At 40.7% G+C, this 16,331-nt stretch overlaps 1 protein-coding gene across 1 annotated transcript in view; it reads right to left on the reverse strand.

Moving 5' to 3' along the window:
• Nucleotides 1-16,331, reverse strand: part of LOC118818323 (leucine-rich repeat-containing protein 49) — an 83,279-nt gene that overhangs the window by 18,888 nt on the left and 48,060 nt on the right. The window contains exons 12-13 of the mRNA XM_036585555.1: nt 14,150-14,325; nt 12,587-12,688 (exon numbers count right to left, since the gene is read on the reverse strand). Of these exons, the coding sequence (XP_036441448.1) occupies nt 12,587-12,688; nt 14,150-14,325 (278 nt within the window). The remainder of the gene's footprint in view (nt 1-12,586; nt 12,689-14,149; nt 14,326-16,331) is intronic.

The following is a 16,331-nucleotide window of genomic DNA, read 5'->3' on the forward strand; positions in this document are numbered from 1 at the left end:
TAATGCACTTTCAAAGAGCACTTTTAATCAGGCTTTACCTGATGAAACTTCCACGCAACTAGTTGCATGTTGTCCGTTGCCTGCAACTTCCATTACATTGAAAAACAATCATAGTTGCATGCAACACAGTCCATTACTCCACTATTTAGCCAAATTAGCAGCTTGTTTTTTGATGCACCATATTATTCTAAAAAGTCATCCATGCTATGTTATTTCCATATTAGCAGCATTTTTATAATTTATAAAATTATAATTTTAAAATGTGGCTTTCCAGCTGTCACTGCCATTTTTTTCCATATCTGTCTATCTAGGGTTCTTAATGGCGATAACCTACTTGATGTCTCGCTCATTCTGTATTAGAAGCACAAGAAGTTAATCGCTGCCTGGTCTCCTCTTCTGTAATCATTTCATTCTTTTGACCCCAAAGGAATCGAAGTAAAATTAGGGGGCTTTAAGAGAGGAGACTCTACCTCCAGAATCTATCTGTGGAGATCATGTTAAGAGCACACAGGGATTCACAGAGTAAATGAATAAATGGTGCCACAAGCAGCTGGTTAAACAGATGTTAGCATTGGCTGGCTAGTCAACACAGCTGGTTATAGCAACGTAAGCTTTGAAAAACTCTTAAAACTAACAAAATGAAAAACTACCAACCTTGAGTCAGCCTGGGGAGGTGTGTGTGTGTGTGGGGGGGTCCTTTTCAGCTGCCTAATAAACCATTATCTGTTTTATTTTCTTGTCCATTGATCCAGCAAAATCAATGGTTTGAAAGTATGTCATCCAACATGATCATGTGTTATTGCCGTGTTGATGAAACAACTGTTGTGGCTGAGTTTCAAGTGAGTTGCAGGATGCTTTACATTACGCAAGTCAAGTGCAATTTAGTTTCATGTAGGATTTTAATTTTAGTAATGATAAAGTTAACACATTAATAGCGCACTAATGCATTAAATTATTACCTCCACAAATTGAGAGGAGCAAGAGGCTACAATCACGGAGGAGTGGAACCATTGACTGTATGTGATGTATGTGATATATACACTCATTGGCTGAACAGGTTCTGTTACACTCACTGACAGTTGGAGATGAAAACTGGAAACTGCATTCACTCTGTGAAAATCATGTGGTTTTCAGTTTTTTCTTCATGTGAACTCTCCATAAACACAATGGAAATAATGTTATAAAATCATCAAAAGTAATAAACATATTCTGAAAAAGCTTTTTCATCCACTCACATAGTTACAACAAAAAGCACCGCTTCTTAAATGGAAATATTCTATAGGGTCAAATATGAGCAAACGTGACCAAAGTACTGTAAAAATGTGATTAACATAAAACAAAGTGATTGATCACGATTAAATATTTTCAATGTTTGACAGCCCTAATTTTTACAGCCCCCACATACACATACATAACTCTTAGTGGTGATTTCAGGGAACCAGCTGCAGGCATCAAGCCACAGACACTACCATTCAAAAGTCAATCATGTAGCCTTCCAACTTTTATGTACAGTTATACTTGTATAAAACATAAATTGTAATACAGACAAAAAGTATTCTTAGAAGTCAATATTCCAAAACAAGCTTTCGAAAAATGACAAAAGGAGAAAATGGGACCCCTAACAACCACCTAAGACCTGGTAGATCCACCAAACTGTCCCCATCAGATAAACAGCACAGCTTTGAGAGAGAGGAGAAAATCAAGGTTGACAGCACGAAGTTCACTAACAAATTTTCAACTAATGTTAAACTAACTTTTAACCCCTTAAAATCCAAGGCTTATTACACACTAACGCTTACTTTTCAATAACTACAGGTACATTAATGCAAACTGCTTGAGCTACAATCTTAAAAATGATGGGTCTTCAAGGGTTCTTTAGCAAAGAAAATGGTTCTATATAGAACTATGAACACTCAAAGAACCATTTGCATGATTAAATTGGTCTCTGCATGGTGAAATGGCTCTTCAGAGTGATGGAGAGAGAGATGTTGTATATGGTTCTAGAAAGGCACCAAAAAGGGTTCTCCTTTTGTTATAAGCTTGATATTCTAGCAATAGCAGAATCCTTTGTGAATCCTTTTCAAAAACCATCTACAACACATTCTCCATCAATCTGAAGAGCCATTTCACCATGCAGAGACCCATTCAATCACGCAAATCGTTCTTTGAGTTCTATATAGAACCATTTTCTTTGCTAAAGAACCCTGGAAAATGTAAACGTTTTAGGTGTGTATTCTTAGGTTATAGAAGTGCCTAATAAAACTTTGGGCCTGCCGGTGGGCCCTGTCCATTTAAGGGGTTGATCTAGTTCAATAGCTAGCTGGTTGATGTCCACTTAAGTCTTCCTCTGTCCAAGCTGAGGCTTTGCCCAGCCAGGGAGGAGGCTGGATGTAAATGCGGACAGCTTAATAGGTTCACACAACAAAAAGAAGTCAAGCATAGAACCTCAGACAAGCCAATACAAAATATAGAGAACACTAGGTTGGGGCACACAGGCTAAAGTCATAAATCCAGAGAGGCAAATAATATACACAGAGCACAGGCTTAGTACTCGAGTAGGCAACAAGAGACTTTGCAAAATGTGGCTGGAACTGGGGAGGTAAATAACGGGTGACTGGGATTGCTGACAGGTGTGAGGTACAGGAGGAGCTGGCGATTAATAATCTGTGCTGGGTATCAGTTGGGTGAGGAAATGAAGGCTTGGCACTGGGGCTACAGCTACATGCCACTTGCTTGATGATAACTGGTGGAGCGTAAGCTTCCATTAGTTGATCACAACATCACCCTCATGGCTTCAGTGCAAAACGTAGTAAGTAAACTTTAGACACCAAATGTCTTGGCCAACTGATTCCATTTGGTGTAAGAAGGGAAACTGCATAAATTAGTTTGCTATCACTTAAATTTCTGTCATCTCAAAGCAAAACCCAAACCAAAAACAAGCCCAAAATGAAGCAGGTTCAGTGAAGCTGCATAGCGTCAGACAGAGGGAGAGAGAGATGGGAAGGAGACAGTGATTCTCGTTCGTCTGGAGTCTGGAATGTGTAATTTAAGAGTAGAAGGGGACACTAGACTTTCAATGGCTTTAGAAAACATGCTCACACACACATATATAACTCTCAGTGGTGATTTCAGGTAACCAGCTGCAGGCATGAAGCCACACACACTATCATTCAAAGGTGTGGAATCATGTAGTATACTAACTTTTTATATACAATTATGACTCATTTAAAACATATTTATACACCGATCAGGCATAATATTCTGACCACCTCCTTGTTTCTACGCTCACTGTCCATTTTATCAGCTCCACTTACTATATAGGTGCACTTTGTAGTTCTACAGTTACAGACTGTAGTCCATCTGTTTCTCTGATACTTTGTTAGCCCCCTTTTACCCTGTTCTTCAGTGGTCAGGACCCCCATGGACCCTCACAGAGCAGGTACTAGGGTGGTGGATCATTCTCGGCACAGCAGTAACACTGACGTGGTGGTGGTGTGTTAGTGTGTGTTGTGCTGGTATGAGTGGATCAGACATAGCAGTGCTAATATCGACAAAAAGTGCTCTTAGCAGTCTTAGTCAATTAGAAAATGGGACCCCTAACAACCACCTGCAAGAGCTGGTACCCCACCAAAACTGCCCCCATCAGATAAACAGCACTTAAAGCTTTCATCTCTGAGAGAGAGGAGAAAATCAAGCTGCTTCAGATCTGAAAACATCCACAGGTGTTTCTGTCCATCCTTCCACTGTGAGAAGACGACTCAGCGCTGTGGGTCTGAAAGGATGTGTAGCTGATCAAGAAGAACCTCACTGAGAAAAGGAGACGGATACACCAAACAAAGAAGCTGAACAATGGACTGACCACCCCAGAGTCCAGACCTCAACACTGAATATGTTTGGGCTTGAGAAGCAGAAAGTGCAACCAACTTCTAAGACTGAACTTTGGAGGTGTGAAAAATATCCCTGCAGATTTCTTTGAGGAACTGAAAGCAAGTATCTAAAAAAGAGCAACAGCTGTGATAAATGGCAAACTGAATACTGAAATTGTTGATATTATATTTAGTTTTTAAATAAAAACAAAAACAAATCTCAAATTTGTTTTCTTGCTTTTTCCCGATGCTGAAAAATGAATGACTTGTACTTATTGGCCTTTTTTGACTGGGCATTTAAAAAATAAGGGGTGGTGTCTGACATTTGTACAGTCTTGTGTTTATAATTTTCTAAAATGCAAAGTGTTCATTTTGCTGTTCCATAGCTTTTTCAGTTATTTTCCAATTATCTACTGGTCTGTCCATCATTCTGAACACATTTAAAATATACATTATTTACAGCGGCCTACTAATTATTTGAAACCTGTGAAGTTCTACAGGACCAGCATACCCATGCATTTATCTGCAGGCAAATCTGTTTTCATTTATGTACAATATTGATTGCGCTGCGTTGATTCACAAACACATGCTAAGTGACACTCTGGGTGGTGTCTGAAGACCAGCTCCTGGAATGGGCCGGGAGGCGCCAGGCAGTGAGACGCAGGCCTAATCTCACAGCCTGCTGCTGCCAAAGCAGCCAAACTCAAACACTGCGGGTGGAGCGCAGCTGACAGCTACATGCAGATAAATCTGACGGAGACCTCTACTCTGTCCTGGAAACGTCCCAACAGCCAACACTGTAGTTAATCACATACAGTTCACTGTAATCACACATGATGAATGAACAGCGGCCTTGAACGCCTGTTTCTGAAACAAACGCCCCAAAACAAAACAAAGAAAGGTGACGGAGATACTGCATGCAATTTCCTCCTGGTCAGTACAACATACTACATAAAGGACAGCTCACACAAGTTTTTCATGAGATGGTGGTGGAATTGGTGTGTATTTTCAAAGATTAAAAAAAAATATATAAAAAAAAAAAAATGAAAACATCACATAACTGACCAAAATATGGATAAAATGCAGGCTTCAAAATAGCTGCTACTGCTCCTTCTAGCTATGCAACAAACTTTTGTCCATTTTTAAAGATCAGAAACCACATCAGTGTATTAGAGAATACTTAACAACTCAACATGGTTTGAAGCAAGTGTGTCATACAACACTGCCAAATTTTAGTCCAAAACCGACATAAGTTTGACCCTATTTTCGCCCGAAACTGACCTTAACTAGCTCATCAACACCCAAAGTGGCGGAAAAAATGTCATAGGATGGTGCCAGATAAATGACTGTGTAGCAACAACAGCTGTCATTAAATAAAATAACATCAGGGTCGTGGGGGTGAGCTGAAGCCTATCCCAGCACTCATTGGGCGGAAAGCAGGAAATACCCTGGACAGGCCTCCAGTCCATCACAGGGCAGACACACAGACATACATGGTCACACACTCACACCTATGGGCAATTTAGCATCTCCAATTCCGCATGTCTTTGGACTGTGGGAGGCACCCGGAGAAAACCCACACAGACACAGGGAGAACATGCAAACTCCATAAAGGAAGGAAGCTGGTCCCCTTTTTGAACCCAGGCCTTTTTTGCTCCCATGCCACACATGATAAAATCAAATAAAATAAAATAAAAATAATTAATTCCACTTTAATGAAAGTATTCATCAAGCAAAAACAAAATCCCAAACATCTTTAGTCTGGATAAACTTTTCATGATATCAATATTGTTTACATAGAACATATTAAATATGTAAAAAAGAGAAACACTTTGGTCAAATAAATTAACGTCTTTTTAGCTGCGATGAACTGTACTGTACATAGCCCTGGAAGGGACGTCTACTACTACCAAGTGAGCACCCGATACTATGTGGTGAGCGACCAATACTATCAAGTGAGCACCCGATACTATCAAGTGAGCACCCGATTCTATCAAGTGCGAACCCAATACTATGTGGTGAGCTCCCAATACTATCAAGTGAGCACCCGATACTATCAATTGAGCACCAGATACTATGTGGTAAGCACCAATACTATCAAGTGAGCACGTGATACTATCAAGTGCGCACCCAATACTATCAAGTGAGCACCCAATACTGTCAAGAGCTCACCAGATACTTTGTGGTGAGCACCCAATACTATCAAGTCAGCAGCCTGCACTTAGCTATATCTCTTTGAAAGGGACAAATTGGAAAATTATTATTTATTTTGTAGTTGAACAAATAAACTCACCTTATCACCTTTAAGTCACTTTATTTGTTCTTGTGCCACATGTGGTGACTCTAAAAAGTCAGAAATGTCTTCTTCCATGATGGAATGACGGAGGATAACAAGCACAGCTGGTGCACAGAGTAGAGGTCTGTGATTTCCAAATCAGTACAACTGCAGTAACTAGCAGGCGTTGTGAATCGTTATCAGTGCATATAAACGAAACAAAACACAGCCATATCTCACATCACACAAGCGGTAAAACTCATTGGTAATCCTCATTTCTAAATGAGCAAATGCTATTTGCAATTAATGTCACAGTAAACCTGGGGGTGCGTTTTATGAATCTGGCCCATAAATCTCTCCAAGATATTTTGGCAAAATGTTTTAAACATTAGCTACGCTGAAGCAGAACATAAAAACAAACATCTCCTTGAGTCTAATTTTTGTGTGCTGAGGCCTCAAGACTCCAACCTCCCCCCCATCCCCCCCCGCCCCCCACCCCACAACCATCCACCAGAGCCAGCCGGCTGATTGCCTCCTCTTACAGAGACGAATGATCAAGGAGACTCAGAACGGAGCTCCCTGCCTGAGGCTCACCTCATAATGTGTGGGTAATAGATGAGGCGTGTCATATATAGTGGTCAGAGAGGAGCCCTGCGTGTGTATGAGTCTACGGGAGGCCAGCCTGATTAAGTGTATCGCTACACTCTTTTACCAAGAAACACTCTCTGTCTCCTGTAGGATGTATAACAGTGCCTGCTGTGATATCTATAATGACCCAATATGAAGGTTTAAGCAAAAATGTCCATAAGCATTGAATCTGATACATGTACATTATTAAAATGTGAGCAGTGACTATTTTAAAAGGAACAAGTGCTCCCCCATAATCTACATACTAAAATTGGTATAATTGCTATTAGAGGTTGCAATTATCACCAAATAACCAAATTAACTGAATCAAATAATAGCACATTTTTGTAAGTAGTATAAAAGTAGTATAAATAGTATAAAAGAGATTTTTTATTTATTTTTTTTTTACCCAATTTTACCCCCCAATTTGACAGAGATCAATTCCAACCATCCTACCCACCCAGAGAGAGCATAAACAATTGTGCTGTCTCAGGCTCCTGGCTACGGATGGCTGTGGCATTGCTGAGGACTGAACTTGTGACCACCGACTGACCTCAAAACAAATGGAAAACAGTGCAGACTCAAATCTGTAAGCACTGAATGTAAATCAAATGTAAATTCATTATGCAACCACATGTGTAATTAACTATGTAGTACTACGTAGTTTCTTAATTACATTTAAATATATTTACAGCATTAATTATTCATAATTCATATTCATACCACACTGCACAAAATGACAAATACTAATCAGCCACAATCCTGTTATATAGCACTACATTATAATGGGTAATATCCTTGGTTTCTTTGAGAGATTCTCACCATTTAGCTGCTAGAGCTTAATTAATGAGAATAATTCCTATTTAAACTAGATGCTATTCAGAGCAGATATGGAAAACCAACATAAATAACGCTTAGGGATTTCCTTAAAGGGCGAATCCATCAGAACGGCTGAGGTATAAATCGGTGAGGTTCCCGTAAGTTCACCCATGTGTGTCCCAGACTCTGTGAGATGATCCAGAGCAGCTTTGCATACGTGCCGAAGGGTCGTTTTTCATTCACCTCGACAGTAGCAGAGGCCTCATATACGTTTGGGGAACGTTACGTCTACATATCTAATGCACTCCCACGTTCCCTCAGTTAACCCTTTCACGGCTTTAATACTTCCCATCGCTCTGCTTTCATCATTATACCGGGCAATATGTTTCCCTGCTATACAAACATTGCGAACAGCGTGAAGTTGGCTTGGAAAAACAAAGAGGGTTTTTTTCAGCGCTGCTTCTGAGAGCATATTGGAATGGTATGGATGAAGAGGCCTAGTAAGGTAACCTTTATCCACATGTGGAGCTTCTGGCTTGCACCTTCTGTACCGTTTCTGTACCATTCATAAGGCTTAAACAGCAATGCTTCCCCCTTCCTGACCACCCAAAAACAGCAAATTACAATATTTCTACATAAATTTGCACCCGGTTACAAGCGATACTTTAAATTTCAATGCAAGGGTAGCATCAGCAATGCAAAACATGGTCAAATGGAAAGTCAAAAGGTCAAAAAGCTAGCAGCTAGTTTACTTCACTCCTGGTCTAGCCATAAATCTTACAGAATAGCTGGCTAGGTCTTTTCTGAGCATTTAGATTCAAGCTTTCAGACTTAGGACTGAAAATTTAGTTGCTTGAAACTTACACAAAACTAACTGCCAAAGGAAATGTGAAGCCTCCTGCAATTCACTTGGAACTTTTCTAAAACTGAGCCACAACACTAACCATATCAACTTTGTGAATCAGCTGATCCAAATGCTGATACCATATTCCTAAATACAAAGTTACAAAAGTACCATTCACTGTATGAAATAAAAATACTGAAATACTAAGTTACTACTAAGAGTTAGAGCAACTAGCATCAGAAGGGCAAGGATATCAAGGATATTTTTTGTACACAAAGAAAAACAGGCAGCATTATCTGAGCAGCTTTTGCTATATACGTCTACAAAAATAAATCAGCGAATATCTAGGACAAAGAACTAGATGTTTTCTAGTCTGTAAGTATTTTTACCGACTAGTAGATAAAGGCAGTAGTTTTTAAGCTGCGCATGTGTATTTGGTTGTTTAGCCGAATGGTTAAGTCACTCACTGTAGATGCAGAAGAGCACTTGTTGGTCGTCTAATGCCATATTCCGCCATACTGGCACCGGGCATGTGACTTGTTCTGTCAAACAATGTAGTTATCATGGAAACCCATACTATGATAACGATGAAAATACAATTTATCTTGTACAACATGACCATATCACCTCACAGAATTTCACCTGACACATCCTGGACAAGAAAATCTCTCTTGGATAGACGAGGTTTTCTATTTAGTCAGTCAGCTGAGCCAAAACAACAAACATTTAATGTTTCTTCTGGAATCAATGTACTAATAAGGAGTTCAGTCACTTCTGGGAGGGCTCTATACTAGGGCCCAATCCCATTTTTTATTTTTACCCCTACCCCTGGTTTATAAGCTGAGTTACAAGGGGTAGTGGTTTAAATCTTCCCCAACGAAATGGGACCCTCAAATAAAAAAGAACATTGCTTCATTAACAGACTACTAGCGGTGCTCTGTAGGTGACCCTGCCAGTCTGCAGTGATAGCAGAGGAGGGTAAAATTCAGCTCCTCACTGCTGGGCTTTTAGGGCATCATATGCCTTCAACGGGGTGGGGGGGGTAAAATTATGTATTATAGCCCGCCATCAATTCTTCAGTGATATGAAGCTGAAGTCAGATACTAGACAGATTCTTGTTTGAATCTTTCCATTCCACCTTGAATGGTGCAGCAGTTCTTACGCCAGAGGCACCAGAATGTAACTGCTGCACTACTTAAGGTGGAATGGGAAATTTAGCTAGCTAGCTAGACATTAGCATGCTATTAGCGATTTTTTATGCTTATCATGAAGAAACGGACCAAAATATATTCAAACAGCATTAAACTAAGATAACAGAATGGTTACTGTATTGTATGAAATACTTACACTGGTGGGTTTCTTTGATCTCTTGCTCAGCCATTTTGCCAGCTTTTCTTTTTTTCTCATAACGCGCCGTTTGAAGTGTGACTCTGAAAAACCTCAGTTTGGAGGCCCATGTAGCCTTAACACTTCGACAAAAAAAACAACAAAACTCGGCACACCCTACCCCTGGACGATAGCACGCAAAACGGAGGGCTAAGGGCTAAATGGTAGGGGCGAGGGGTGAAATTAGACGTAGGAACATTGCTGTGAGGATTTGATTGCATTTGGCCTCAAAAGTATTAAGTGAGGTCAGGTACTGATGTTGGATGATTAGTTCTGGATCATCCCAAAGATACTGGATGCAACTCCATCACTCCCGAGTTCCACAGCTCCACGGCCCACAGAAGGTATGGTGACCTGACATGTGTTGCAGAGCATCATGGTCAATGGAGATTTCACAAGCTGTGTGTGCGCAACTGAACACATGTATCAGCAATGAATTTACTCATTAGAAGGCGTATCGGGATACTTTTGTACTTTTAGCGTACGTTTCACGCAGCGTGTTATTGCATGCCGTTGCTTTAAAACATGCAGACTAGAACCTGAGTTGATTCTATATGAGCTGAGTCAGGTGGCTGAACTCAAACGTGGCAGTTGGCACTGTGAACAAAGAACTCGATCCTTTCCAGCGGACCACTTCTTCATAAAGAGGATCACATACAAAAAAAAAGATCGGTAGAAAGAGAAGAAAAAGAGAGTGCCCATAAATACAGAGAGATACAGTGTGTTTTTAGCAGAGAATGATATGTGAAGTAACAGAAACATGCTCTATCCAGCACTCTCTCTTTGAGAAGCGAGCAATGAGGAGCAGTCTATTAAGACTAATGTTTTCTGGGAGGAACACTCATAATTCATGGTTTTAATCTGAACTGCATGCTAGAGGGCTTCTCCTGCCACACACACACACATACGCACAACAGTCCAAGAGAGCATAAGACTCTCTTTAAGAGTAATTACACCCTAAAGACAATTTTGTTTTTCATTATAAGCTGCTTTGCAATAACAAATGACATCAGTTTTGTTAAACTTTTAGCACTTCAAAATAACTGTCAAAATAACCACTATTGTGGTCAGTTACGCCTGTGCAGAGTCCCCTCTGAGTCTATGTCACAATATGCAAATGAGTTAAAGCAATGTTACCGCCCCCTGATGAAAACTCCTTACACTGTGCTGAACAAATCTGAAATATAAGAACCAGACTGCAAGAATACAGCTGCGAGTTAACTGAAGGCCACTTTAGTGCCTCCTATATTAGGTGCAGACCAATCTTTTCTTTAATACAGTCCGTTTTGACAGGTGTGAACACTCCACCCGTACTTGGGTCCGCACTAAACAACTGAACCATGGTCCAGCAAGAATTGCAGGTCTCTGGCTACGTTCACATTACCAGGCTGAAGTGGCACAAATCCAGTTTTTTCATTACTGTGACACAGATCTGTTTTTTTCAGAGCTGTGTGAACACAAAAACCTGATCTTTTCAAATCAGATCTGAGCCACTTTCATGTGTATTCCTACATCAGACATATATCTGATTTGTGGCCATGTGACCTTAATGAAAACGCTTAGATTGGAAGTTTTTTCCATTGCGTATCCGGCATCATTCAGCATAAACGTGACAGCAACACCAAATCTGAAGTCAGTGCAAGTAAAGAGTGCAAAAGCGAAGCAACTGACCCTCTTCCGCCTTCATCTTGCTCTAATGAGCAGCTGAGAGCAGATCAGAGCAAATTATCTTTGCGACGATGGCTTGTTCTGCAGGTTTGTTTGTTCATGAAGCACATGGCCCAGTCAGGTGATGTTATTGATTAGGATGCGCGCATGTGGGTCATTTCAGAACACAGATTGGTGCATATTAATGAACAAAAATGTGAATTATAAAGCTAGAAAGATCAGATCTGAGCAAAAAATCAGAATTGAGCAATGAGGTTTGTAACAGGAACGTAACCTTTGTCTCCTTCCAAGTGAACCCTGGTATAGTTCGCTGCTGGTGGGAAGGCATTTTATGATTTTTTTATAAATTCAATTTAACAACTTAATTAAATCTCGATTGTAGATTTATTTCTATCTGTAATACATATAGACATGAGCTCTCTCGTTAACCCCTTACATGCCCAGGGCCTGCTTTAATATGTAATAAGCTTGGGATTTTAAGGGGTTTAATTCAGGTTAAGTGTGGGTGCGTACTGTGCACTGTGCCTGCATGCATATGTACATCTGGCCTGTAGTTTTTAAAACAGTGGCAGATGTTGCAGATTGTTTCCCTACCAAAAACATCAGGACCTCTTGTTTGAAGATCCTTTAGAAAGCCTTGAGCCACACAAACCATTCGAATACAAGGCTTTATATCAGTGTTCTAAACTGCAATGTGGGTTCTCGTGTGTGCATGTCTGTATATGCATATGTGTGCACAATATGCTGGGAATACAGTCCACCCATCAGCTGTAAAAAGGAATAAACACATGACACACACCCATACACAGATGCTCTATTAGTGGTCCAAAAGTTGTTTTTGAAGCGAGAGCCAACAGACTGCGGTGCAAGACATGTGTCTATGCAGGCATGTGTGTGTGAAACAGAGAACGAAGCCAGATCAAATGGTATTGGAATGTTTTGCCACTGTTATGGGAATGCTAATGAAGGAGGCACTGCAGTTTTCCCCCACAATACACTCACAGTGCAGTTACAGACATTACATACACAGAGGAATTTACTATGAAATAGATCTACATAATATGACTCCAAGGCAGTACAACATTGTGTTTGTGTGTGTACCTGGGGTCTCGGGGGCTATTGGGGCGGCTGGTTGAACGCAACCTATTCTCACCGCCCCCTGCTGGACGCTCCGAAACAATGAATGGACTCCCTTTATCTTTCCTGAAAGAAACAGAGCAAAAGAGAGATGGAGGAAGATTAGGTGAGACAGCAATATAGAGAATAAGACAGAGATAGAGCAGCATTATGTGGACAGTACGCAAAAAGATAGAAAGGTTTGGTTAAGAATTTAATCTGTTACTGAAAATGATTCTACTGTTATTAATGTTATATGTCATTTCTGATTATTCCTGTTTTTTTTATTGTATGGGGCCACTGTCATCAACATATACACTGACTGGCCACTTCATAAAGTACACCTCCCTGTATTTACACTCTGTTCTTCAAAGGTCAGGACCCCCACAGCACCGCCACAGAGCGGGTATTATTTGGGTGATGGATCATTCTCAGCACTGCAGTGACACTGCCATGGCGGTGGTGTGTTAGTGTGTGTTGCGCTGGTACAGACACACAGTGGATCAGACACAGCAGTGCTGCCGGAGTTTTTAAACACCGTGTCCACTCACTGTCCACTCTACTAGATACATCTACTTTGTTGGTCCACCTTGTAGATGTGAAGTCAGAGACAATAGCTGTTGCTGCACGTTTTGTGTTAGTCATCCACTATTCCTTCATCAGTGGTCACAGGATGCTGCCCACAGGATAGTATATATGTATATATATATATATATATATATATATATATGATTTGTGGACACCTGACCATCACACATTGCTGAACATCTCATTACAAAACAATGGGCATTAATATGAAGTTGCCCCCCTTTGAAGCTATGACAGTTTCCACTCTTTTAGTAAGGCTTTCCACAAGATTCTGGAGTGTGTCTGTGACAATTTGTGCCCATTCAGTCATTTGTGAGGTCAGGCACCAACACTGAACGAGAATGCCTGGCCTGTAATCGGCATTCCAGTTTAACCCAAAAGTGTCCAGTGGGGATGAGTTCACTGGAGTTCCTCCACAACAAACTCATCAAACCATGTCTTTATGGACCTGACTTTGTGCACAGGAGCTCAGATATGCTGGAACAGGAAAATGTCTTTCCCAAACTGCTGCCACAAGTTGGAAGCATGTAATGATCTAGAATGTCTTTGTATGCTGTAGCATTAGCATCACCCTTCCCTGGAATTAAAAGGCCCAAACCACGAAAAAAAGCGGTCTTAAGCTTATGTGTAGCTGCTAGGCCACAGAAACCTATTTGATGAAGCTTCCGACACACAGTACTTGTGCTGATGTTGCTTCCAGAGGGGGTTTGGAAGTCTGTAGTGAGTGATACAACAGAGGTTTTACCCACTACACGCTTTAGCACTCAACGGGTCCACTCCGTGACTGGTGTAGCACTGCACGGCTGTACTGTTGTTGCTTCCATTTCATAATAATAGCACTTACGGTTGAAGGGCAGATCTAGCAGGGCAGACATTTCATAATAAAAATGATATACTAAGGAGTATATTAGGATTCAACCCGTATCTTAACCTACAAGGTCGCTAACCTTTAACCCTTACCTCAGCTCATCGGGTGAGGGCTCTTGAGCGATCCCATTGGTCTGGGCAGGGCTGTGGGCGGGGCTGTTTTCAGGGCTGAGCTCTTCCTTTGCTCCATTTTGAGCAGGAAGCTCCAGACAGGTCTTGGATCCTTCCCACTGCTGTGCTGCGTTACGGATTGCCAAGCGACGCTTCTCCTGCATAAACAAGTGATGAGACAGGAGACAATACAGGAGATAATATCATATAAGTAGCATATAAAGCACAATCAGAGCTGGATCAGTTGAACCACTGAAGCCTGTGCCACATAATTTGTAAGGGATTTGATTGGCTGATTCATACTGGATAAATGATCCTGCGTAATTTCCCCAAATTCCCACAGACTACGAATGCCATGTCAGCTGAAGGGCACACTCAATAACAATAACAGCACACTGTATGGCTGCGTCCGTTAGGGGGCTTTCTTATTTCGTTAGCGTAAGATGAACTGGACATAACTTCAGCTGTTTCTTAGACTGTAAAACAGGTTTCAAGCTATTTTTTCTGGTACATTCTGTCATTTTGAGACAGAATCAACAGTGTGCTTGTCTGATAGCACTTGAGAAGCTGGTGAGAACACACACTGGACCATATGTGACAAAAAAGAGGAGAGGGACACTGGAAAATTTCAGTAAAGACTGCAACAGGGGTCACTCTTTGAGATCACAAAAAGGACAGTTTTACCTGTAACTTATCTCATATCTAAAGTGTTTGTATGATACTAATATTGAGCGCTATATTAAGCATCCAGCAAAGTTTGAATGAAGAAATATAAAAAACAGACCTATCTGAGAACTGTCTGGGTGTGGTCCTAATATTGATGAGCACTCATGATTGACATGCATACAAATGAGCTAGCTTGATAGCTCTGTTATGCTTGCTAGCTTAGCCTTCGCTTGGTTGTTAGCTTTCTCTTCGTTTCTCAGGCCTGAACATGGAGGAGACAGTAGTGTTTTTGTTTTGTTAAGGCTGTGTGGGCAGGACAATCCCCATCAGCCTAGTGGTTGGTGAACATTCTGCTTATACTATATTCATGACCCACAATCAGGACTGACCAGTTTACACAAAAACAGGAGAATTTTTGGAAAAATACATTAATCATTTAAAGGACACTGGAAAATTATTCACAGGAGACACTTTGTATATGTATACTGTGTTCCTACAGGATCAAGATTAACCTGATGACAAAGGAAATGGTGACTTAGGCTCCCTGGGCCTTTCATTATAACCCACAACCATAACAACCAATGTGAGTACACTGGATCTCCAGCAGCAGACCCCACCTAGAAACCCAAAGAGGAATGTAGCTTCTTTTCACCCCTTATTAAGTTTCCACTAGCTCAGGTATGGAATGTGCCACTCCCTCTGAGTGTGTGCATGTAACAAGGCCCTGGAGTTTTATCAATTTTATCATCCTCTCGGTGGGGATTAGCTGGTTTAGATTACAGAGAAACCATCAACTACCCCTTTCCGTTTCTCTGCAACTTCCACTCTGTTTCTCTCAAGATTCCCCCATGGGCACAGTCACAGATAAAAACAAATAAATCACGAAACTGGAACATATACATGTTTCACAAATGCAAGACTTGGCAAGGACTGTTATTCTGTTAAAGCAACATAAATTAATGTAGCAGTACAAGCTAAAAAGGAAAAAAAAACTTTTCTACATGCTTTTGAATAGCTGCATTTATCACTTGTTTAAATGCTTGCCTTGCTCTAATAAGGCCCATATTGTACACAATTTCAATGATCAAATACTTCCTAACTAGGACCACTTATTCTTGCATTACTGTATCTGTAAGATGTGCTGTTTCCAAGGTGGATTAATTCTTAAGGCTTTTTATGTAACACTGTCTGGGTCAACTCTGAAAACAGCAATTATGCTGTCACATAAGGGAGTATTATTTTCAGATATTAATAAGCTCGACTCTAGGCAACTGTAAAACTATAGCAACAGCTGGTGCTGAATGATTTGGGGAAAATATCTAATTGCAGTTTTTCAGATCAATATTGTGGCTGTGATTAAAATTGTGGTTATATTCTATCAATTAAGGTCCAGTGGCCGGTTGCAGCAGTTGTGCATGAGCTCAAATGTAGGCTAGTTGTAACGTACGTGTAAGTTCAGATTTACGTATTATTAAATCAAAATGGGTTGCACCACAAA

The sequence above is a fragment of the Colossoma macropomum genome, unplaced genomic scaffold (assembly GCF_904425465.1).
Source record: "Colossoma macropomum unplaced genomic scaffold, Colossoma_macropomum, whole genome shotgun sequence".
Classification (NCBI taxonomy): Eukaryota; Metazoa; Chordata; class Actinopteri; order Characiformes; family Serrasalmidae; genus Colossoma; species Colossoma macropomum.